The sequence below is a fragment of the Pollachius pollachius genome, assembly GCF_949987615.1.
Source record: "Pollachius pollachius genome assembly, chromosome: 5".
NCBI classification, from domain to species: domain Eukaryota; kingdom Metazoa; phylum Chordata; class Actinopteri; order Gadiformes; family Gadidae; genus Pollachius; species Pollachius pollachius.
The window spans coordinates 25,467,649-25,492,576 of NC_136938.1; the positions used below are offsets into that span (position 1 = coordinate 25,467,649).

General features: G+C 49.7%; 1 protein-coding gene across 1 annotated transcript in view; it reads left to right on the forward strand.

Annotated features, from left to right (window-relative positions):
- The window catches only part of iqgap1 (IQ motif containing GTPase activating protein 1), a 33,838-nt gene that overhangs the window by 6,001 nt on the left and 2,909 nt on the right, over positions 1-24,928 (forward strand). Inside the window, exons 3-33 of the mRNA XM_079737166.1 lie at positions 5,181-5,337; positions 6,394-6,471; positions 6,747-6,823; positions 8,004-8,071; positions 8,899-9,012; positions 9,419-9,597; positions 10,205-10,292; positions 10,479-10,636; positions 10,988-11,072; positions 11,465-11,628; positions 12,330-12,490; positions 13,148-13,272; positions 13,489-13,652; positions 16,887-16,977; positions 17,438-17,602; positions 17,928-18,070; positions 18,171-18,341; positions 18,464-18,547; positions 18,646-18,717; positions 19,024-19,093; positions 19,495-19,859; positions 20,330-20,493; positions 21,094-21,318; positions 22,028-22,168; positions 22,289-22,373; positions 22,867-23,099; positions 23,228-23,360; positions 23,553-23,655; positions 24,005-24,140; positions 24,225-24,312; positions 24,520-24,729. Of these exons, the coding sequence (XP_079593292.1) occupies positions 5,181-5,337; positions 6,394-6,471; positions 6,747-6,823; positions 8,004-8,071; positions 8,899-9,012; positions 9,419-9,597; positions 10,205-10,292; positions 10,479-10,636; positions 10,988-11,072; positions 11,465-11,628; positions 12,330-12,490; positions 13,148-13,272; positions 13,489-13,652; positions 16,887-16,977; positions 17,438-17,602; positions 17,928-18,070; positions 18,171-18,341; positions 18,464-18,547; positions 18,646-18,717; positions 19,024-19,093; positions 19,495-19,859; positions 20,330-20,493; positions 21,094-21,318; positions 22,028-22,168; positions 22,289-22,373; positions 22,867-23,099; positions 23,228-23,360; positions 23,553-23,655; positions 24,005-24,140; positions 24,225-24,312; positions 24,520-24,729 (4,297 nt within the window). The remainder of the gene's footprint in view (positions 1-5,180; positions 5,338-6,393; positions 6,472-6,746; positions 6,824-8,003; positions 8,072-8,898; positions 9,013-9,418; positions 9,598-10,204; positions 10,293-10,478; positions 10,637-10,987; positions 11,073-11,464; positions 11,629-12,329; positions 12,491-13,147; positions 13,273-13,488; positions 13,653-16,886; positions 16,978-17,437; positions 17,603-17,927; positions 18,071-18,170; positions 18,342-18,463; positions 18,548-18,645; positions 18,718-19,023; positions 19,094-19,494; positions 19,860-20,329; positions 20,494-21,093; positions 21,319-22,027; positions 22,169-22,288; positions 22,374-22,866; positions 23,100-23,227; positions 23,361-23,552; positions 23,656-24,004; positions 24,141-24,224; positions 24,313-24,519; positions 24,730-24,928) is intronic.

A 24,928-nucleotide genomic window follows, 5' to 3' on the forward strand; every position in this document is an offset into this window, starting at 1 on the left:
TCCCCCTCTTCCAATGTCTGACGACCTGCAGGTGTGGAATAGTCGCCTGCAGGAGACGACTCGAACAGGGGGTTGATAGCGGCCATAACCTGGGGCTGGGTTGACGTTCGATGGGTACTTGATGAATGAGTGCTTTTAGCAATTTAAACCCCCCCTCCCTCAACGCCCTAGTCTGGGACCTGTGTGGCAATCAGGCAAAGGTGCCCACACACGCACGCAGATGCTCAAACCGCTTGCAGGGAAATGCTTTTTCTGTTCGAGGCACTCTGGAAATTCGGCTGAGGTGAAACTGCAGGCCCTCGGATGGAATGAGGTTGCTGGTGGGAGCAGGATTCCAGTGTTTCAGCTGAGCATGTAATGAACAATTTGGCGCAGACCCCTATTTGTTTCTCTCCTGCTTTAGTCCCGCCTGTGCCCTTTCTGTCCTCCCCAGGGAATCAGGTTTGACCATGCAAATAGATTCATCAACTGTTGTTCCATGATGAGCATGTCAAGTGTGGCTAATCGTTCCTCTCCGTCTCTCAGACTTGGCCCTGTTTCACACCGCTTCGCTTTTGTCTTTGTAATTAAGACTCTCGCTGTGTGAGACAGAGCGGGTGTCAGTTCGCCCGGCCGCTAATGACCTGAAGGTGTCATTTACCTGACGGTGTGCTGTGTGGTGATAAGGCCGCGTACATTTGCCTACCTTGGATATCTCACTCTGTCTCACTCACTGACTGACTGACTGACTGACTGTGGACATACTTGCTTGTCTCAAGTATGCATGAATGCACACACCAGGCCAGGGGAGCCAAGGACAACAAAGTGCTGTGATGTCTTTGAGGAACCCTCCCCAGTATCTTCTTCAGGGTGGAGCAGAGGGTGGGGCACAGGGAGGAGGGTTGGGCTTCCTCCGTCATCCTCTCTAACCCTCCCCCCCCCGCTCCTATATAGAAATACATTTTGCTCTTTGGACAATGCAGCACTTTGTGACGGCCGCTCATTAAGAGGGGCTGAATAAACAACACCACACACAGGCACAAGCGCTCGCCCTCTTTTGATTGGCTGCGTGGAGTGAAAGAGTCGTGCGGTTAACGCTTTTTTTTGCCTTTTTGAACGTTGGGAAAACGATGGTCTCTTGTTCACCGGGTTTTTCTAGGGCAGCTGCTCCTAACCGGGGGGTCGGGTCAGAACTGGAGGGGTCCCCTGATGCATGTGGGGTCACAACACAGAGCGAAATCACTAGCGTATCATTCATACAATGACGTTACCGGCAAATGTTGATTGCGTAAAAATTACGATTTGTGTGGATACAAATGTTAAATTTGGGGCCGCAAATGTTTTCAGAGCTGGATATTGGCTCAGGGGCCACAGAAGGTTGGGACCACTGTTCTGCTGTTCTTCTCCTGGTACCGGGCCCATCTCCCTGAAGGAAGGGAGTATGCCGAGTGGCAGTGGAGCAGGTTCATCGGCTATTACAATAGACGCCCATTAGCCCATTCCAGCTCCCACCAACCCCCCCGTCTATGGCCTGGATCTCAATGTCGCTACACTCTGCTAATGGCTGGCCTGCATAAGCAGGTTGTCATCAGGCTGGTATAAAACAGGAAGGTCAGGGGAAATGTGTGTGTGTGTGTGTGTGTGTGTGTGTGTGTGTGTGTGTGTGTGTGTGTGTGTGTGTGTGTGTGTGTGTGTGTGTGTGTGCCAGTGCCACATGTGCACATGCAGCAAAGAGGAAGTCTGCGTGCAATCAGTGTGTGGACTGGTATATAAAAACCCTGCCATCACTTTTACAAAAGTCCCCCAAGCATCCAATATCTGTTCAACCTTTTAATTAGTGGTCCTTCAACAACACAAGGCTGCTCTTGTCCATTATTCTGCTTCAGGCACTATCAGCAGGGTTCTAAGTCCCCCCCCCCCCCCCCCCCAGTTAAGATCATACGCTCTCTCACAATGGCTTCGAGACATCGGCTGGCTGAACCGGCCGAAGCTGTGTGGCACTACGTTTTTTTCCGGAAGCTTCTGTGATAAGCGAACGATTTCAGGTTTATTTGCCGTCGCCTGGGAGGGTGACTTTTGAACCCTGCACGGGGCTTCTGACGGGCTGCTGCTCACTCAGGATGTGTGACTAGAATCAACAACGCTGTGAGACTTCCTGCCGCTCCGGTTGCGGCGCGGCATTGCTGTGCGTAGCTGGGGACAGATGTGCGCTGGTTTGCTCAGTGGCAGGAGGTTCGCTTGACCCCTGACTACTGATCGGCCGTTGTCGTTGTAAGAGATTGTTTCCTGCCTCGGCGACCGCCACCAGTAGAAGGTGGATTGAGTTTGGCTTCCCTGACACTCGAGAAAACATGCAGGAAACTTATGATTTGAGGACATAACCATAAAGAGGGAAGTGTAATGTCATGTCGACATGTTTTCAGCGGTTTATTTTCAGACTCTGGCAGAAAGATCCAAAACTGCATGCCAGCTTTGGGTGGTGACTTTTCAAGTCCCAGCGCAGATTTTACAGTGAGAAGAGACCTCACAATATGTTCGTACTACAGCGTGCCAGTGATTCCACCCAACAGTTCACAAGGCTGACGAGATTGTGCTTGTCATATTTTGACACATTTATGCCATGTTCCAAACATCTCTCGTCTCGCTGGAATGTCACGGCCCACATTCTAACGTGCATCGCATGCATTGCTGGCGTCCTCCCTGTTCAAGCAGAGGGTGTGGCCCTGTTTGCACTTGAAAGGGCGAGGGTGTGTAAGCCTGATAGAGGAACCATTAGTATGGAGTCTTTTATGGAGCCTTTCACTGCCTCCCTGTGTCGAGTGAAAGGAGGGGGTTGTTCATGGCCGGCCGGCCCTGGTGCCCTGGCCCTGGCCCGGCCGCCGGGGCCTGAATGGAGGGCCTGTATCTGGAGACCCCGTGTTACAACTTCCTGGGACGGGAGTTGTTTCAGCTGGTGTGTGTGTGTGTGTGTGTGTGTGTGTGTGTGTGTGTGTGTGTGTGTGTGTGTGTGTGTGTGTGTGTGTGTGTCTCCGGAGATGGGAATAGTTTGTTGCTCTCTCTTTTGAAGCGGAGCCAAGGTTGCAGAAGAGTGGGATTTATTTTCGCTCTGCAGTGTATTTGTCTGCCTCCGACCGTTTGACCTCAGCCTGTCTGCTCTCCGGCTGTGAAAGGCCCCGAGACCAGGTCTGCTCTCCAGCCTTCGTATTTCGGAGCTCAGCTTTAGGGGTCACATTAGCCGGCAGACATCTCTTAATTTAGATATCTTGACAAGTCTGTGTTCAATCCTAAGATATTCAGTGTGCGCCTAGAAATGAGCACAATAATAGACATAAATGCACTTTAAGAGTCTGTGCATTTCAGTTTGAAATCCAGTAGGTTGTAGCGATGTAGGCTGGATGTATATCAATTCTGACATTATCTATTCACGTTCCAAATGGATATATGGCATCTTTAAGCAATTGAAGGGTAGAGTTTCGAAAGTGGTATTTTAAAAAAGTATGAAATATTCAAACATTTGATCTGTAATGTGCAGTGCTAATTGGCGTTCCCCTTAATAACCATACAAGCTGGCACAACCGGTCCTTTCCCATTAAAGGATCATGAAATATGTGAAAAAAACAACGCAGGACCTTTCTAACGTTGGTAGCATCGTATACCAAACAACTGGACTGGGGGGGGTGGGTGGGTGGTCCGCCCCAGTTTCCCCTGGCTACAGCGGGGCCCTTGTGGAATCCGGTCGGAGGGGCCCCTGGCCTTCCAGTCAGGGCATCTCCGTAGTTCTCCCCTCGCGGCCCAATGTGACCCCACGCAGCGACCGCAGAGAGATGAAATGTTACACATCTTAAAAATCGCCTAATGGGATCAGTCACGTTGGCCGCAGAGTTTTGTCCTGTCAGCCTGTGTGATCGCCTCAGGTGTCTTTGGCCTGTAGGCCAGAGAGTGTTGTCCTGTCAGCCTGTGTGATCGCCTCAGGTGTCTTTGGCCTGTAGGCCAGAGAGTGTTGTCCTGTCAGCCTGTGTGATCGCCTCAGGTGTCTTTGGCCTGTAGGCCAGAGAGTGTTGTCCTGTCAGCCTGTGTGATCGCCTCAGGTGTCTTTTGTCTGTAGGTTTTTCTGTAGTTCAATAAAAACTAATCCGAGGTGTGCCCTACCCACGTTCTATTGTTCTCTCTGATCAGCTTGTTGTCTGTGGTAGATAAGGATAGGATGCTAGGATGTTAGCTTCTTTGCAAGCCTCTCAAGGAAATGTCCTTAATTGACCTAAGATGCTTTATCAATTCAAGGGTGTTGAACTGTTGAACTTTCAAAGACTGAAAGAATAGCAATTCATTGTGGTTTCCAACGGTTATACTACTCATACTAAAGTGACTACCCACATTTAGAACATACTAACCAGACACAACTTCCTGACACTGTCGTCACATTGTGACACTTTTCCAGTGACATTATCATCATTCATTTCAACAACAAAACTGCATTGCACACATTTCTTCATTTTATGGCCATTCCCTCTATGACTGCCATGCAATGGATGGAAGCCAACTAGGGGGTTTAATCATCCACACCTGAATCATAATTCTTTCATCACAAGCGATTCACAACTTCCAAAAATCCAAAATTCTTCATACTGAATCAATGGCATATTAACAGTATAATGTCTGCCGTTAGGCAGACAACTTTCCAAAGCTTGAAAAGTTCGGCATATGTTTTATATTGCATTGTAAAATCTTGGCAATGGATAAAACAAGACAGTTCCTTTGCAGCAGTGGAGACTCATGCAGTCCCTGACCCCGCCCACCACCATATCAAAGCCACCCACCGTCATATTCAAGCCACCCACCCCCATATCAGAACCAGCCAACCCCATATCACAGCCAGTTTTACATGCAGCCTCAACCACTGACAGCTTATTGGCCAGGATGTCGCCAATCTTGCTGAAGGCGGGCTTCTAGAGTCCGTACTCACACCCCTCTGTGCAGAGTCAAGAATCGATTATGAAACAGGAATTGTTTTAAATCGAGAATCGATGTTGTATCTAAAATAGACCCCCAAATAACCTAAATCTGCACCGTGAGACACAGAGAGTCCCGTCCCTGCAGCCCCCCTCAAAGACCATCAGGGTCTGTGCGCCCCCCAGACAGGGGGGGTCTCTGGGCTCTGGCGTCCCCCTTACCTAAACGCCCCTGCTGTGTGGCCCCTGCAGGTGGATGGAGGCATGTCTTGACGAGGAGTTACCGCCCACCACGGAGCTGGAGGAGGGGCTTCGCAACGGCGTCTACCTGGCCAAGCTGGGCAACTTCTTCGCCCCACACACGGTGTCGCTCAAGAAGATCTACGACCGTGAGCAGACGCGATACAAGGTGAGGACTCGGTGGACAGCAACACAATAACATACTCGTTATTAAAGGTTGTATCGGCGATGTTGGGTGACGTCGCTTCTGTTGGTAGTTGAAGCGAGATCCCAGACAAACAGAGCCCGCTCGCCCCTCCCTTCCGCTTTTCTTGCATCCAGTGAAAACGATCACGAACGCAGCGCAAAACCCCACAACACCCACCCCTTGTCAGTGATTGGTTGGAATGCTATTTATTTTGGTTTTGAGTGGTTAGTAGCACCATTTGTTTTTGGGTGTGATCTCGGAGCACAGGCTGCCTACAGAGACACAGTTTTTTGCCGGCCTGCTTATGGGACGGGCAGCTAGCGTGAGGAAAGATCAGATGAATGTGGTCATTTATGTTTCGGCCTAGAATCGCTGATACAACCTTTTGGGTTGGACTATGTTAACGTGGATCAAGTGTTTAACGGATTACGGGGAATGGGTCAACCTTACAATTGATAATGCTTGGCACTTGATTCTATGAACATCCTTACTGCACCGACAGCGATATATTGTTTCTTTTGACAAATGTACTTATTGTAAGTCGGTTTGGATGCAAGCGTGTTCTAAATGCCCTAAATGTAAATGTAAATGATTAGATCATTCATGTCGTATTTAAAGCCCACACCGATTATCGGTAAATACTGTTGCATTCATACAAGTACATTCCCGTCGGAGTGAACCCAAAGCATTTTTTAAACGCTGTATTTGATTTACATCACATGGCACCCTTTTGAACCAATCACAAACGTTTGAAATCTCGCTGTTTGACCAAAGGTAGTTCCATACCTATACTGTGATTATATTGTGTTGTTCGCATTGCCTAAGGAGTCCCAATGAGGCAGTCCTAGCTAACACAACATGCCTTCAGTGCCACATGAGTTGTGTTCTTAACCACTTTGTGCTGTAACGCTGGCAGCAGCAGCAGCAGCAGAGTGAATAGGTACTCTTGTCTTTGAGACTCCGGCCCGCTCTACCCTGTGAGGTAATGAATGAATGAATGACATGCCTGTTTGCTCAAGTATGGCTTCTCTCCTGCAGGCAACCGGGCTCCATTTCAGGCACACAGACAATGTTATCCAGTGGCTGAACGCCATGACGGAGAAAGGGCTGCCAAAGGTGACGTCTCGTCTTCTCTTTATTCCCAATCCCACCTTCTCATTCTCCCTCTCTCTGTAGCTCTCTCTCCTCATTCACCCACAAAGACATTTCCTTATATTCACGTTTAGCGGTAATGTCTATGACGCTGCACAGCCTTGCAAATGTCCCCCAGTGGTGCTCTGCCGAAGCCGTTATAGCGAGCCACTCCTCGTGGCGCGCCGGGACATGTCTGTACAGTCCCGGCTCTGAGCCGTTCCCAGGGTTCACTCCATAACTGTCCCCTGACTTTTCAGATCTTCTACCCAGAGACCACGGACATCTACGACCGGAAGAACATGCCCCGGTGCATCTACTGTATACATGCTCTAAGGTAGTCTCTCTCTCTCGCTCTCTCCCCCTCCCTCGCCCTCTCCCAGTGTGTCTGATTGTGATGTTTGACTTCTGCCCTGAGGCCAGGCAGCCCTTTAGTGTAACAATGCACACACTCCTACTCGCTGTCAGAGTCCCTTGACAACGATTCAACCAATAAACACACTGTAGGCAAATATAAGGTGAGAGCTCGTTGGGGTGTGTGTGTGTGTGTGTGTGTGTGTGTGTGTGTGTGTGTGTGTGTGTGTGTGTGTGTGTGTGTGTGTGTGCGCGCATGTGGCTGGGCGTGTGTGTGTGTGTGTGTGTGTGTGTTGAGAGATTGCTAGTTTCTTCCTGAATGAGCCGATGCAGAAGTACCTCCCTGTTTAGCCGATGGTTGTCATTCACTGTAATTTGACGAGTAGCTACTATAATCAGCAGATGCTTCCAATCAAGGCAGCAAAATGGAGCGTAAGCCTGTCTTGTGTATATAGACGTGTGCGTGTGTGTGTGTGTATAAAGTGACTACATTAGAGTAAACACACTTTCTGCCCAGAAATACATTATTTTGCATGCAAGCCGAGAGAGTCTTGGCGTTTTTATAAGGTGCACTCTGCGGTTTTACTGGCATCCGGGCATGCTGTGAGCTCCCCAGAGAGGAACCCAGGCCTCTCCCTGAGAGAAGCCTGCAATCCGAGTTCTTGCTCGCTTCTAGAGAATGTTCCAGTGAGTGTAACAACAACAACACATGAACCAGGGGGCTTTACGTCTGGTGCTTGGAGTCAGGAAGTCCCACTGACAGAGCTGTGTGTGTGTGTGTGTGTGTGCGCGTGCGTGCGTGTGTTCGGTGTGTGTGTGCGCGCGCCCACTGCCCTTGTAAGATTACTAAATGGCTGTTTGTTGCTCAAAAAAAAAGAAAAATAAAAGGCCTCATTCTCTGATGCCAGAATCCCCTTGCCGAGCAATGTTTATAATTAGTGTTAATTTAAGGGCCATAGAAAACAATATTGCGTTGTTACATTGCCATTCTTTGTGGAATTCAAGCTGGCCTTTCCCCAGCAGCCTATAAATCTCCCCCAGCCCTTCTAGCTTCCGCCCTGGGCCTGTTGTCCGGCTCCCCTTTCTGCTGCCCCTTCCTCTCATTCTGCTCAGTGGCCTTTATGTGCTCATTCTCTGCTATGTTTGTTCTTCTTTCAACACAGCCTCTACCTGTTTAAGCTGGGCCTGGCCCCTCAGATCCAGGACCTGTATGGAAAAGTGGATTTCACAGGTAAAAAAAAACTGTCTCTGGTCGTCAGTGCCCCCCTGCTCAAAAGTTTGAATATTTTGCAAAAAAAAGAGACATCGCTGATGCCATCACAGCCACTTTTGGCAGATGTTTTCAGATTTTCTTTAGTATGTGTGAAAGGTTTTAAATGATTGACTGTTGGATGCTCTGTCAACCCAAACCAGACCCATAGGAGTTGCTACTGCAAAAGTATTTTTGGGTGTGGGGGAAGGCCGGCAATGTGAAAGCCATTAGTGATAGTAAGAGCTTTTCCTGTCCTTTGGGCCAGTCCTAGGCTCTTTGGACTAGAGGGAGATTCAAGGTTTGAAAAGTCATGTACTAGTCTGGGACTTCTTGTCTCATTCCTGTTAATTATACATTTTAAAGCTGTTGTAAAGAGTTTGATGTCGGACTCGTTTTAGTCAATGATCTAAATGTATTATTACTATTGCACTTAGTATAGAACTTGTACTTTGTCTTGTGTTTTATGTTGGAACTGTGTACTGCTGCCCATCTTGACCAGGTCTCTCTTGTAAAAGAGATTTTAATCTCAATGAGACTAAACCTGGTTAAATAAAGCCCAAAGGCTCTCTCTCTCTGTCCCACTCTGTCTTTCTCTCTCTGTCTGTGTCTGTCTGTCTCTCTCTCTGTCTCTGTCCCTGTCTCTTTCTTTCTCTCTCTGTCTCTCTGTCTGTCTCTGTCTCTGTCTCCCGTGTCTGTCTCTGTCTGTCTCCCTCTCTCTGTCTTCGTTTCTCTCTGTCTCTCTTTCTCTGTCTCAAACGGCTATTCATTGATTGGTTCCGTTGCTTTGCACGTCTTTCCCCGTTCAGAGGAAGAAATCAACAACATGAAGAGTGAGCTGGAGAAGTATGGAATCCAGATGCCCGCCTTCAGCAAGATTGGCGGCATCCTGGCCAATGAGCTGTCAGTGGATGAGGCTGCATGTAAGACTGGCTTGGATAACACGTTCGGGGGGGCGGGGCAAGGGACTGCATGAGTCTCCAATGCTGCAGAAGAACAGTCTTGTTTTATCCATAAAGATTTAACAATGCCATATAAAATACTTGATTGGCAGAAAACTATTTATCAAGCTTAACGGCAAACACTATACTTTTAATAATCCATGCGATATTACATTTATGACATATAAAATACATGCACAACTTATTCTTATAAATGAATATAAGATAATAAGATCAACTTTATCAATACCAAACCGGGGAAAGTCATTTGTTACTGCAGCTCAAAAGTCAAATGTAGAGGGAAAAAAGGTATATAAATAAATAAAATACACCATCGATGTGGTATATTAATTTAACAAACTTGGTCAAATTGCCCCTCCCCCCTCAGTGCACGCTGCTGTGATCGCCATCAACGACGCCATCGACCAGGGCGTGCCCCAAGGCACCATGGCCGCGATGCAGAACCCCAACGCCATGCTGGTCAACCTGGACGCCGACACCGCCCAGAACTACCACGACATGCTGTACCAGGCCAAGGGGCAGAAGGTGGCCAACTCACGCAAACGGGTACGGTAACCACCAGTCCAGTCCGGTTCACCGCCGCACCGGATGTTTCAGTGGGTGATCGGACCTTACAGTGTGCATTTTCCCCATGCTGCATCCCGTCCATCGGAGGAGACGTAAAACCGAGGTCCTGACTCACTGAGTTCATACAAGATGCACTTATCGCAAAGAGTAGGGGTTTCCCCGGTGTCCTGGCTAAAACTGCCCAACCAGGCTCATTCAATCTGGCCCCCTAATCATCCTCCTGTATAATTGGCTAACTCATTAATTCCCTCACTCTCCACCTCAAGCTGGTGTGGTGTGTGGTGAGCATTCTGGCACAGATTGGCTGCTGTGCATCACCCAAGTGGGTGCTATACACTGGTGGTGGTGAGTGAGGTCCCCCCCCCCCCCACCCCTTCCCTGTAAAGCGTCTTTGAGTATCTAGAAAAGCTGAGCAAGACACCCCACCCTAACTGCTCCCGACGAGCTGGCGGTCTCCTTGGGGACAAAGTTATTCGTTGTAAACTAAACTACTACATGAGATTGCAATTTGGAGCGTACCATTCCGGAGTCGATGCATGCAGTACTCTGCGTCGGTGCTTGACGTCTTTATGTGGATGTTGTGCAGCTGGTGGAGAACGCCGACGCAGAGAGAGACGTGTACGAGGAGCTCCTCACGCAGGCCGAGATCCAGGGGAACGTCAACAAGATCAACTGTAAGTCTCACCAACCCCTGCACCAGCCCCCCCTACCCAGCACAGAATGATTCATTAGAAAGTAATCACTGGTTGAGACGCTGATGTGAGCCACTGGGCGCACTGGCAGTGTGTGTGTACGTTATTGTATTGTCCGCGTCGGTGCGTCCCGACGAGCCGTTGATCGGGTTCTGTTGTCGCGGACAGTGAGCAACGCCCTCAGCGCGGCGGAGCAGGCCCTGCTGACGGGAGATGAGAACCAGCTGTTTGACGCCCTGAAGGCGCTGGGCGTGCAGAACCTGCAGGCCCACAACAAAGGCTGGTACCTCAAACAGCTCCTGGCCGACCGGGAGAACAAAGAGCAGGTAGGGAGCCGCTCACCTGCGGAGATCTGCTTTCGGGTTTCACTACGGTCTGCCTTTCATTGTCCACCAGGGGCGGGAGGAAGCACTTGTGGTTTCAAGTGGGAGAATATCTAATTGAGGAATGCCCTCGAGTGCTCCCAGCCACAGAGCTGAAACTCAAGAATTTGGTGCACTTTTTGGTACAAACAAAGGAACATACTTGTTTTTCAAGCATGGATTTTGACTAATGTGCCTTTAGTCACATGTCTTGGCACATTGTTTTCATTAGTTGGTATTGGCATTGTGTAGATATTTCTAAATTGGTCAACCTGGTTGTCCTTTGATCGTATCTTTTGATATCTTCCCTCGTAGACTTCTCCTGGTGAAGCCCTGAGCAAGGACGAGCTGCAGAACGGCGTGGACGCATCCAATGAGTTTGCGGCGAGCTACGTGAAAAGTATGCGCACAAAATGTTTTCGTCCTCCTCGTACGCTATTCCCACGCTTCAGAGGAACGTTATTTGTTCCTGCATGTGTGCTGTGTGTCACGTTATTCCCTTTGGGTCAAAAGTGTGTGTGTGTGTCACATGTTTTTCCCTTTGGGTCAAAAGTGTGTGTGTGTGTCACATGTTTTTCCCTTTGGGTCAAAAGTGTGTGTGTGTATCAAGTTATTCCCTTTGGGTCAAAAGTGTGTGTGTGTGTGTCACATGTTATACATTTAGAATTAAAAGTGCGTGCATGTGGAGTCTAAAGTGGGTGTCGATCACTTGTTATATATGTTGAGTTAAAACGGTGTCACTTGTTATACAAATGTTGAGTTAAAAGTGTGTGTGTGTGCGCGTTTTAACAGTGTTGCACGCGATCGAGCGCATCAACGATGCCATCCGGGCGGGCGTGGCGGAGAAGACGGTGGAGGAGCTGATGAACCCGGACGCCCAGCTGCCCCAGGTCTATCCCGGGGCTGCCGACCTCTACCAGAGGGAGCTGTTCAGCCTGCAGCAGCAGAGCGCGGAGGTACCCCGACAACTACCCCCACGCTATACGGCCCAGTGGTTCTGATACCGATACCAGTATCGGAAATTCCTCTGATACTGCCTAAAATGCAGTATCGGGTGTCGGCGAGTCTATCCGCCGACACCCGATACTGATACTACCGATACCGATTTAGTACACAGGCAAAGAACATCACAAACATGTGCGTACAAAAACAGGGATGCATGAACGCTTAACTATAAGAATACTTACTATAATTATAGAGGATAAATGTAAATGATCTAGTTCTGATGAAATCCACAGTAAGTGAAGCGACTATACATGGCCGTCGTAGTAAGAGAACCCTTCAATAAGAAGTGCCATCAGTAGTTACAATGCTAGATGCTGTATCGGTATCTCCATACAGGGTTAGTAGAATACAACTGTTGAAACAAATTAATGATATGCATCCCCACAAACAAGTCGTCCTAGGTAATCGGCCGCTACTCAAGTTCAGGAATCGGAATCAGTATCAGGAAGGAAAAAATGGTATCGGAACATCTCTATAAACGGATGTCTAGGCAAATGCATTAAGGGCGCATCGGTGCTCAGCTGTGCACCATGCATCACTGGACGTCAATAAACGCCTCCGCACGGCTTTGGGGGCACCCTTAATGTTGTTGCAAATGCTGTCCTTCTGTCAACATGACACATGAGTTGAATTAGCTCCCTCCGCTCCGCAGGGCACCCTGTCCCACCCCGAGGTGCTCGTTGCCGTGGAGATGCTGTCGTCGGTGGTCCTGATGAACGAGGCCATGGACGCAGGCGACCGGGCGGCCCTCTGGAAGCAGCTCGCCAGCCCCGTCACCGGACTGGGCAACGTGGAGGACGAGTATGCCCAGAGGTACGTACCCCCCCCTCTCCCGGTGCCCCCCCGGCTCAGAGGCTCACTGGGGCTGAACGTGGGCGGCGGCATGTGGCCCAGAAGGTAGCGGGTCGGCTGGTAACCAGAAGGTTGCTAGTTCGATCCCCGGCTCCTCCTAGCTGAGTGTCTTGCATGGTTGACTCCGCTTTTGGTGTGTGAATGAGAATATTAGGCATTAGTATATGCTACACGTGAACCTCCGAAGATGGCGCAATTTCATTGGTTCGCTATCTCGGGACATTGGGCAATATCCCATGATTGGGATCTCAAACTCAGGATATTGTTTTCATCGCAAAATGCGCGCGTGGCGGTCGTCTCGTCGCGCTAATAAAAAAACAAATAAGCCGCCAATAAAAAATAATAAATCCCGGCAAAAAGTGTTATCTTGTTTGTCTTTTGAGTGTTCACGTGTAGTATATACTGAAACAATTATTAAACTCAGGCTCCGTGAATAGTGGGGAATAGCCCCCGAGAACTGCGGCCTTGGGGGCTAACAATTATTGCCTTCGAGGAATAATTGTTAAATATTGTAAAATCGCTTTGAGTGGCCACAGGCTAGGAAAGCTATAAAAATGCAGTCCATTGACAATTCTGTGTGTGTGTGTGTGTGTGTGTGTGTGTGTGTGTGTGTAACAGGTACATGGACGAGCTGATGCGTCTGCGGGCGGTGGCCGTGGAGGAGGGCGTCGACTACCTGACGTGGAACGACATCCAGGCCTCCATCGACCAGGTCAACCAGAGAGTCCAGGAGGAGCACGAACGTATGACACACACACACGAATTTCGAAGTGCAAACATGATGTTTCCATGCTCCCACATTGCTTCTGAAGCCTCTCCCTTCTCTTCCACTCTATGACGCAACAGAGCTCTTCTCATCTTGACATATTTAAGCAAATTGGAGTCAGGTGTTTGATCTGGATGTCCCTGGTGTGTGTGTGTGTGTGTGTGTGTGTGTGTGTGTGTGTGCGTGTACCTAGGTGTGGAGGCCATCAGTCAGATCAACGAGGCGCTGGACGGGGGGGACGCGGCCTCCACCCTGGCGGCCCTCCTTCATCCCTCGGCCAAGCTGTCCGAGGTGGACCCCTCGGTGGCCCAGCACTACTACGACAAGCTGCTGGAGGCCCGCAGGGAGAAGGCCCATGTAAGAGACTGTGTATACTCACTCATGCACTCACTCACTGTGTGGCTCAGGAGGTAGAGCGGACTGGCTGGTAACCGGAAGGTTGCTGGTTCGATCCCCGGCTCCTCCTAGCGTTGAGTGTCGAGGTGTCCCTGAGCGAGACGCCTCACCCTGACTCCTCCCGACGAGCCGGCTGTCGCCCTGCGTGGTTGACTCCGCCGTCGGTGTGTGAACGTGTGCATGAATGGGGGAATGTTGTAAATATTATATTGTCAAGTGCATTGAGTGGCCACTGGTTAGGAAAGTGCTGTATAAATGCAGTCCATTTACCATTAACCATTTATGTACCGCGACGAGGTTTCCAACAGAGTCAAATCCCTGCATGACTCGGTTATTTGAATTGCTTACACAATCCTGTACTCACTCATGCACCAATGCGTGTACACAGACACACAGGAGGTTTGACTGTTTGACTCAATGTTAGCATTACAGAGTTGCTCATGTTGAGTGTAGATCGGGTTATATATGCTAAGGGCGGGTAAAGGTTTCAACGGAACAACAGAGCCTGATGTTTACGTTCGCTTCAAGTGGGATTAATACAGTAAAAAATACGATCTGGATGGGAGCATTAGCCTGTTCTCTCTGGGCAGCTTGTTTCATCATGAGTTCGGTCCCTCCCTTTCAACCTGTGTTTGCCGATTGTTCCTGAAGGAAATAGTGCAAACAAGGGAAACTTTATGCAAACAACTGGTTCTCAGTTACCTTTTGGCTGCATTAGACCTATTACCCTGTCACCACAGTTACCAGTTCTTAGGAAAGGCTATTTGAATATGAATGAACCCACCAGGCACGCACACACACACACACACACACACACACACACACACACACACACACACACACACACACACACACACACACACACACACACACACACACACACACACAGAAGATGATGAAGACCACGGTGACCCTTTCGCCCCATGACTCACCCAGACAGTATTATCTATGTGATGATGAGATCATCACCCCTTGTCCCCCTGTTAAGTCCCCCCCGGCCCAACCCTCCACCACGTATCCTCTTTCTCAGTCTGCTCAAGAAAGCCCCCACTCACTTCCTGTGCATGTCTGAGCATGCTGGCTCATCACCATCACTCACTCGCTCTCATCCTGGTTCTGCTCTGGTTCCCCCCCCCCCCATCCCGATCCGAGCCAACATCGTTGGCTCACTGTAAGGCAACGTTTGGTTGGGGGAGAGCCAATGGCGTCGGACTACAAGAACAGACAATGGTGTCACTCTACTGTCTTCGCTGCTTCTTGATTGTATCTCTCGCAACAGGGCCTGTGAATGCTATTCTGTCTAACGCTCATTTGCCTGTGCACTTTGTGGTGGTGGATGTTGTGGTTGTGTGTCGCGTTTGCATATTAGGTCATCAGTGTCATCGGTGAAGCCACAGTATAAATATGCACGAGTATGTCGTTCTAGAGCAGAGTTCAAAACACAACCGAGTTGAAGGTGAAAATCTGAAGGTGGAAAACGGTGAACTAATATACGTATTGGTCGATAGAAAAGCCAGTTTTCATTGTGCTCGATCTGAAGGGAGAAGCGCTCAAAAGGGAGGAAGGAAATTCCCCTGAGGAGCAGTTATGGCACCCGAGCGGTGTGTTATCCTGTGTAAACAGAGGGATAAAGAGGCTCTTACCCAGTTGCGTTTCACAACACTCGTGTTGGTGTTTGTAGGGCCAACAGATGAGGGCTACATCTGAAGTCTTGGTTCTTATCAGGCAATGCCTAGATTAGGGCTTGGTTTGTGCAGGAATACTCTCCTTATGGTACTGGAGCACAAAAAAAACAAAACTTTGTCCCTGGTGAGTTCATAGGCAAAGGAAATAACAAGTGAGGGCTGAATGCTTTTCTTCCATAAAAGGGCACAGTATCAAGCGCAATAAATAGCCAGGCCTTTCCTTTAGCATTTCGTCACACGTGTGATTCGGGTCGAGACAGAAGCAGAATGGCGCGCCCGGCCGCCTGGGTATGAAATGTCCGGGCTCTGGCGAGAGGAAGTGGTTAGGGCCCTGTGCTTCCTGCGGGATTTTAACATGGCGTGTTTCATGGGCTCGCCATCTGAGAGGGAGAATTACGGCCGTTACGGTAATGGTCCCCACGAGAGCAACTGCGTTTGCTTGTTGCAAACTAGTCTTCAGGTCTTAGTGGGGAGCAGGACAAGAGTAAAAGTCGCCGTGTTCACAGCCCTGGATGGGTTTATGACTCAGCCTTATCCGCCGGTTTTGTATGAGCACATGTCTGGAGGAGCTTATCGGATGTCCTGGAATGCCCTCTGTCTTTTGGCGGCTACAGGTGTCTCCCAGCCCCAGTCCCAGTTTGGCTGTCGGCCACGGTCATCAAACAGGATGTAGCTAAAGAGTTACAGGAGTTAAAACAAAAGGTATAGGGGGTAATCTACTACTGTATAGCGACTAAGAAGTGCTTCTTATCTCGGGCCCAGCCCTTCTTGATCCACTTCCTCTTTCTTCCTTTCACTCACAACCGCTGGCTTGCAACGTTTGCACAAGTGGCGTCGAGCGAGCTCCGGCAGTCCACCAATCCCTGGCCCCGACTAAGCCTACAGACCTACGGCTCACCGAGTCTGACTGACTCATCTCTTCCCAAAATATCAATTATGAACGGCGACTGCAAACACCCAAACAATCATCAGCAGCCTCGCTGGGATGGGCCTTTGTTTACTATAAAGAGAGGGCTCCACTTACAGCCGGGGTGTGTGGCTAGCTACAGATGGCAGCGCCGTAGCTGCTGTTTGAACATGAAACCAGACTGCCAGAGAAGGTAAACCAAGCCTGCCCCCCCCCCCCCCTCTTCTGGTTCATCCGCCCTAAAGCTTACGCAGTAGAGGGGTGTAGACCTCAGAGAGTGGGAGGACCCAAGAGAAAGAGTTGCTTAGTTTTTGCTGTGTAAGGGGGAGGGAGGGGTGGGGAGGGGGGGGTAGTTTCAGCAGGTAGCACGTTCACTCATTCACACGGTCTGCGGTGAAAGAGTGCCACCTGGAGGCAATTGTTTATTACTACAGCACATGCATTAAATTATTAGGGTGTTGTTTGAAACGTTGGGAACATTTGTCCATCTCTTTTTGTCGCCATGAAGTATTCACTTGTAGAATGAGTTCCTCATGTTTTGGGGATGATTGTATGTTGATTGACTCATGCTCTAATGCTTTGTGTGTTTGTATGTGTGTGTAGGAGACTCAGGATCCTTCTGCTGTCTTGTGGCTGGATGAGATTCAGGACGCTGTCCTTAATGCCAACAAGGACTCCCAGGAGGCCCTGCAATGTAAACACACTCACCTATAACTATCTTAACCTTTTTCCACCTTTCCACATGTCGTATTTCAGGGGGATTGAAACCACTTTGAGCACAACAACCTATCTTCACATGAATAGAGGGTGTTGGAAGCTAAAATTAAATAAATCTTTCAATGATTTTTCAGTTTTTTTGTACTGTAACTAGTAGTTACAGTGCAAGAACTGAACTTTAACATGTGTGCCAACACTTTAAACATCCTTGTCGTAATCATATTACCAGCTCAGTCTATCTCCCTGCTCCCCTTTCACTGGAATCTAATCAAGTTCTCGAAATTGCGGAGGAAGTCACAGTCTTCTTCCTTGTCCTTTTAAACTACACCATTTCCTTCGACCCAATCCTGTCTGCCAGTCAGAGCATGAAATACCTGCTTTCTGACGTCTGTGTGTGTGTCTGTGTGTGTGCACTCTCCCTCCGGCCGTGTGTGTAGTCTCCAAGGCCATCCAGGCCATCAACGAGGCGGTGGACAGCGGCGAGGCGTCCCAGACGCTGGCCGCGCTGCGGGGGCCCGGCACGGGACTGTACGGTGTCACGGCCGAGTGCGCCCCCACCTACCAGGACGACCTGTACACCATCAAGGAGGGGAAGAAAGAGGGTAAGAATGACGAGACCGGGGACGGAGGAGTGACCGCAGGAGTCATACCACACGCTAACACACACGCCTTCATTTGAACAGGCCCTCAAAGCCCACCATTTTAAGATTGCTTTCACCACATAACCTCCTCCCCTTCTCTGCCCTTCCTCCTTTTTTTTACCGTTTCACTAATACACGTTCTTATTATATGATTTTATTTTGTGTTCACTCTGTTAAGCGTCTTTGAGTCCTTGGAAAAGCGCAATATATATCGAAAGTATTATTGTTAATATTATTCGGTTGAAGCGGCGACTTAGTGTTTGCTTGTGGCTGTGCCCTGGTCTAGGGGACAACGGCAGTGAGTGGATGAAGCACTGGGTGAAGGGAGGACACAACTACTACTACAACACCCAGACGGGCGAGGGCACCTGGCTGGAGCCCCAGGAATTCCTGCAGAACAACACTCAGCTCAACAAGGACGAAATCCAAGTACGGCCCTCGAGTCCCCGAATGCCCCAATGTTTCCTTGTCGTGAAGCTTTCAATGGCTCGTTTAAACAATTGTTCTATTCTCTTCCCCTTCCCATCAGTCGGTGGTTTCCGGGGTTACCACAGCCTACAACAGAAAGCAGCTGTGGTTGGCCAATGAGAGTCTTATTTCCAAGCTGCAAGCTCGTTGCCGTGGGTACCTGGTGAGGAAGGCGCACAGGGACCGCCTGGATTTCCTGAAGAGCCAGGATTCCTCAGTCACGTGTATACAGGTAAAACATGGACACAGACACAGACACAGTCTGTCGACTGTACACCAACCATGCAGCTGAAAATGTACGCTGTCTGTACTTTAGAATCACGCCGTCTTGTCTTCCCCTTCCTTTCCCCTCAGGCCCACTGGAAGGGCTTCAAGCAGAGGAAGAACTTTAAAGACCGCAAGCAGCATCTCAAAGACCACAGCGACGAGGCTGTCAAGGTGACTATGATAGGAGGATATATGATATAGCTGTCCTTCCACATTGATGAACATTAAAGGCAGTATTCCTACAGAGACTAAAACGTGTCCTTTTTCAGATCCAGGCAATGGTTCGCATGCACCAAGCTCGCAAGAAGTACAAGGACCGACTGAAGTACTTCAAGGACCATGTGAGTACAGTACCCAAAAGCTCAAAGCACTGGTATATAAAAACACCTGTCTGGACGTGCAACGCAAGAAACCCCACGATCATTCCAGCAGAATACTTTGTAGATTCTAGATAACAAAGATTGTCACTTAAAGTGGCCGTTACATAATTAAAACACTAAGTCATGCTGCCTATCTCCCCCTCGAGCACCCAGTGACATTTACCATCGGGCCTCTGAGATCTGGGCTCCTCTGACTCACTATGCTGGGTCACTATGGTTATAATCTGTGACATTAATAAAGCATGTAATTGCTGTTTGTGTCTGCAGATCAATGAGGTGGTGAAGATCCAGGCCTTCATTAGAGCAAACAAGGCCAGGGACGACTACAAAACGCTCAGTGAGTAGGATTTCTAAAGATAGTGGTAGAGCAAACAGATCTATCGCTCTTTGGCCTTGAGTGTGGTAATTAGTGGGATAAGACCTAAGCCTATCTGATGAATCTTTAATTAGTTGTCGCTTTTCCTTTACTATAGAATCAAGAATAGGATTTCTAAGATAACTGTATCTAACCATTTTAATACTTATTACTACACCGGTGGACTGCTATAGCTTTCAAAGTCACAGTCCTTCTTCCGTTGCTGTTAAAACTGGATGTTTGTGATGCGGCGGGGGGGGCAGGTGGTGAAATATCAACCTGCAGTTCTATATTCCTAGTGGTTTGACCCCACGACCCCACCTAAAGCTTCCTTCCCCTGCCCTCACCCCCTTACCCTCACCCCCAACCTCCCGCCCACGCAGTCAGCGCCGACGACCCCCCCATGGGCGTGGTTCGGAAGTTCGTCCACCTGCTGGACCACAGCGACCAGGACTTCCAGGAGGAGCTGGACCTGATGGGGCTGCGCGAGGAGGTGGTCACCAACATCCGCTCCAACCAGCAGCTGGAGAACGACCTCAACCTGATGGACATCAAGATCGGCCTGCTGGTGAAGAACAAGATCACGCTGCAGGAGGTGGTGTCCCACAGCAAGAAGCTGAGCAAGAAGAACAAGGGGCAGCTGTCCAACCTCCTGATGATGAACAAGCAGAGGGGCGGCCTCAAGGCGCTCAGCAAGGAGAAGAGGCTGAAGCTGGAGGCATACCAGCATCTCTTCTACCTGCTCCAGGTACCCTCCGTCGGCGCTCTCGATTTGAAATGGGGACTCTTGCCAGGCAATATCTGGTCGTTTCCTTAATGTGATTTTTGTATTGCACCCCTGTGCGAAGCAGTCATCGTGTTGTTTTGTCGGAACACGAATGGAATGGTGGTCCCCGGTGGCGTGAAGACTGCAGTGTTGACTGCCGGGTTTACTGGCATATCATACTGCCGTGTTAACACTTGGGGGTCTGTTACACACGACATGTTGCAGTGTATGATCCAGAAGGAGTCACAATAAGGGTGGAAGGGAGGGAGGGATGGATAGATATAGAAAGTTGACAGATGGAGGAATGGATACTTTATTGACGCCAAAAGCAAAGTCCTCTTTCGAGTCGCACTCCAATCCACACAAGGGATTGAACAGAGATTTGACATAGAGATTGAACATAGAGATTGAACATATAGATTGAACATAATAAACTGCATGTCTTATTTCAGACCAACCCCACGTACCTGGCCAAGCTGATCTTCCAGATGCCCCAGAACAAGTCCACCAAGTTCATGGACTCTGTGATCTTCACGCTGTACAACTACGCGTCCAACCAGCGGGAGGAGTACCTGCTGCTCAAGCTCTTCAAGACGGCCTTGCAGGAGGAGATCAAGTGAGCGTCGGCCATTATTAGTAGCACTAAATAATGGAGCATTGCTGCTTTGTCAGGGCTGTGCGGGGCCGGTGTGATTACCCATTAACTCACCATCCGGAGTGTCAAGAGCAGGCAAACGCATTAGGCCTCTCTGTCAGTGCACAGGTTAAAAGATCAGTCCACTTGATGGGGGTGCCGGTGAGGGTTGTTGTGGAGTAGAAGTGGGGATCAGCCCTATAGTTGTACACAGGGTTCTTGTTCTTGGTATCACATTTGGATTCTATACATAGTCATTCGGGTGGGGATCTATTATTAATGTGATCTATATCTATATCTCCTGTCCTCTTTTTCACAGATAGAATATTCTCCATTCTTGAGAACCGGGAGGCTCTGGGTTTAGCATGCTTCACCAGGCGGTGTAGCTAACAATCTTTGAATTTTGAGCATTCGTAAAGTGGGCTTTTTAAGTGTCCCCTTTATTGAACACTCTTCAAAAAAGGGGTGACCCTTGGACCAGGATAATGATGGATATATATACTCCTTGGACTTGTTTTGCACCGGATTCGTTGTCTTGACCGCAACCCATAACGCTCCCACTCTGCCGCCCGCCCCACCCAGATCCAAAGTGGACCAGATCCAGGAGATCGTGACGGGGAACCCCACGGTGATCAAGATGGTGGTTAGCTTCAACCGTGGCGCGCGGGGCCAGAACGCCCTGCGGCAGATCCTGGCCCCGGCCGTCAAGGACATCATGGATGACAAGGCGCTTAACATCAAGACCGACCCGGTTGACATCTACAAGAGCTGGGTGAACCAGATGGAGACGCAGACTGGAGAGGCCAGGTGAGGCCCCCAACGCCCCCCCCACCCATGCCATCTGTGCTCATTTCATACCGTTCTTGAGGCAGCCGTGATGCCCCTACCTGGAGGAGGGGACCTTTGCCTTTGCTGAGCCCCAACCCTTTGCTAAGCGTTACAAACCAAGCCGTCAAAGACAAACCAAGTCGTACAGGACAACCCCCCCCCCCCCCCCCCCCCCCCCCCCCTCATACTAGGGAGGATGACCTGTACGACTTGGTTTGTCTTTGACGATAGGTACAACATTGAAGTCTTGTGGGTCGGGGGGGAGAGTACTAGCCTGGTCCTACCAGACTCTCGTACTTCATTTCATTTGCACATTTGGAGAGTCTGGCCACTCTCCATTGACAAACGTTACCTCACTTGAAGGCGGGTGTCAGTTGGAGTTTAAAACTTTTGGATCTGCCCGGTGCCGCTCTGGATCTGCTATAACTTATCGCTAACATTTGGTCGTGATAGCCACTCTTGTTCTGCTTAAACTCATCTTTTCGCTGATTGGACCGCCATAAAATTTGCTGCAGAAAACCCGTGAATATACCGCAAATCCATACCTAGTACTGAAGGGAAATTTACATTTAGCGGAGGTACGTAGGCGGGCGGACCCAGGCTAGGAAAGTACGCCGTCTGTGCTAATTTCATAGTTTTTTTTTATTCACACTATGCTGTCCCCGCTCTCTCCCCGTCGCCCCCACAGCAAGCTGCCGTACGAGGTGACCCCGGAGCAGGCCATGGCCCACGAGGAGGTGAGGACCAGGCTGGAGGCGTCCATCAAGAACATGAAGACGGTCACGGACAAGTTCCTGCAGGCCATCGTTGTCTCGGTGGATAAGATCCCGTAAGCGATCCTCTCCGCCTTCATCAGAGTCTGTTGTTGTTGTTGTTGTTGTTACGGTCGCTGTGGATCAAGCTGCTAACTGTCACGTGTTGTGCTGTCTTGGTTGGGATCCTCCACCAGGTACGGGATGAGGTTCATTTCCAAGGTGCTGAAGGACACACTGCATGAGAAGTTCCCAGATGCCACCGAAGACGAGCTGGTCAAGGTTCGTCACTGTTTGAATCCTTCTCCTTACATCAAACTGGGTTTTTCTTCCAAGCTTGACCAGCGATGCTTACCTAAGCCTTTCTTTATTTAAACCCTTTCTCTCTCTCTCTCTCCCTCTTTCACTCTTTCATACACTTTGTCTCCATCGCCACCATGCCACTCTTCTTCTCTTTCATGCTTCTTTCCTTCCCTTAATTCTTTATTCTTCTCAGCCCGGCTCTGCCTTAGCCCTTTCTGGTGGCCTGTTCTTCCCCTGGCTCCAGCCTCTTTGTATGGGGAGGGTTTGGGCGGGGAGTAGGGGTGTCCGTCTCTCTGCTGGCTGATCTCAGGTGAGACTCCTCCTGGATCCTGTCTCCAGCTACTTCATTCCTACACTCTCTGGGCTTCCTGGCTACACGCTTCAGGCTTTCTTTGAATGATTTTCCCATTGAAGTTAAGTTCTAATGAAACTACTCGAAAACAGAGATATAATTAAGTCTCTTACCGGGCAGATTGTGGGCAACCTGTTGTACTACCGCTACATGAACCCAGCCATCGTTGCCCCCGACGCCTTCGACATCATCGAGCTGTCGGCCGGGGGTCAGCTGACCACGGACCAGCGCAGGAACCTGGGCTCCATCGCCAAGCTGCTGCAGCACGCCGCCTCCAACAAGATGTTCCAGGGGGACAACGCCCATCTCAACCCCATCAACGAGTACCTCACCAACTCCTACCAGAAGTTCAGGTGTGTGTGTGTGTGTGTGGACACGGTGAAGTTGCGGGTGTTGCATCGCTCAGAAGCAAGGGGAAATCTTCGCTGCTGTCATGTTGTGTCTAATAAAACGTCCGTGCCTGTCGTGTCCTCCACCACAGACGTTTCATCTTGGCCGCCTGTGACGTCCCTTCGCTGGAAGACAAGTTCAACGTGGATCAATACTCGGACCTGGTCAACCTCCAAAAACCAGTCATCTATATCTCCATCGGAGAGGTCATCAACACACACACAGTGAGTTTGAGACAGAAACACACACGCACACACAGACACACACACACAACGATGTGAACTCAATATGATACCTCTATAACCTACATTAAAGACTGACACTGTGCTGATTCGTTTGCCTTTTGGTTTCTTCATTGGTCTTCCTTGGGGACGGTTTGTGACATCCTTGTACTTGCACCTTGTTCTCTCTCCTAGCTGCTCCTGGACCACCAGGACGCCATCGCTCCAGAGCACAACGACCCCATCCACGAGCTGCTGGAGGACCTGGGAGAGGTGCCCACGGTGGAGTCCCTGATCGGTGAGTCCCAGGCAGCCGTCATGCTCCTTCCTGGAGGCGAAATGACGGATCCTACTATGGCCACGCCATTATCCCGAAAAAGACATGCCCGCCTCTATTTCTGATTGGTCCGTCACAGACGTCACCACTGTCTTTGATTCTACTGTCTATGGATTAGATTACCGCACTTTTACTGGCTTGATATTAGCTGCTAGGGTTAGGGTTAGGGTTATTTTGTGATGCTCTCGAACCAGGTTGTGAAAGAGCTCGATCTTTCCTCAGTACAAACCACCTTTTGAACCTGCCCCATCCCTTAAACGGCTCTCTCTCTCTGTCTGTGTCTCTGTGTGTCTCTCTCTCACTCACCCAGGGGAGAACCCGCTTCCCCCAGACGACCCCAACAAGGAGGTAATGGGGAAGACCGAGGTGTCGCTCACTCTGGCCAACAAGTTTGACGTCCCCGGAGAGGCCAACGCCGAGGTGGACGCCAAGACCCTCCTGCTCAAGTACGTTATCAACAACCCCCCCCCTTGTGGACTGTGTTACTTCTATTGGGTTTCATCATGTTATTTTCTCCTTATATCTTCCAGCACCAAGAGGCTGATCGTTGATGTGATCCGGTTCCAACCAGGGGAGACCCTCACTGAGATACTGGAGTCTTCAGGTGGCCCTGAGCAGGTTAGAAAGAACTTGAGTCTAAACTAAATCAGCTTACCAACTTGGATCATTTACCAACTGACCTACTTCTCTGTGCTCTGAAGTTGTTAACATATTGAAGTGAATCTCCTAATTGAACGCCGTTCAATTAACTCTCAAATTCAATACCGGGCCAATCCATGTCATAAATGACCCACCAAACACTGAACCCATTCCCCTGGACCCCAGGAGTTGGAGTACCAGCGTGCCATGCAGAGGAGGGCCATCCGCGACGCCAAGACCCCGGAGAAGATGAAGCAGGCCAAGTCGGTGGTAGACGACAGCCTCACGCTCCAGGGCAAGAAGGACAAGATCAGGAGCAACCTTGAGAGGCTGGCGGGGCTAGGCCGGGTTCATCCGGAGAACCGCTACCAGGACCTCATCAACGACATAGCCAAGGTAAAACCACAGCAACCCGATTGGTGTCCTCTGCTCTTCCTTGTGAGGGTTAACAGGGGAGCAGTGTACATAATGTATGAAGTATGTAACGTATGTACAGTATAGTGGTTAATGTTCCCCATAAACACAGAAACAAAGATTGACCCTTCTGCTAGACCTAAACACATGGGAGTTCAGACCAATGGATTTCAACTTGCGC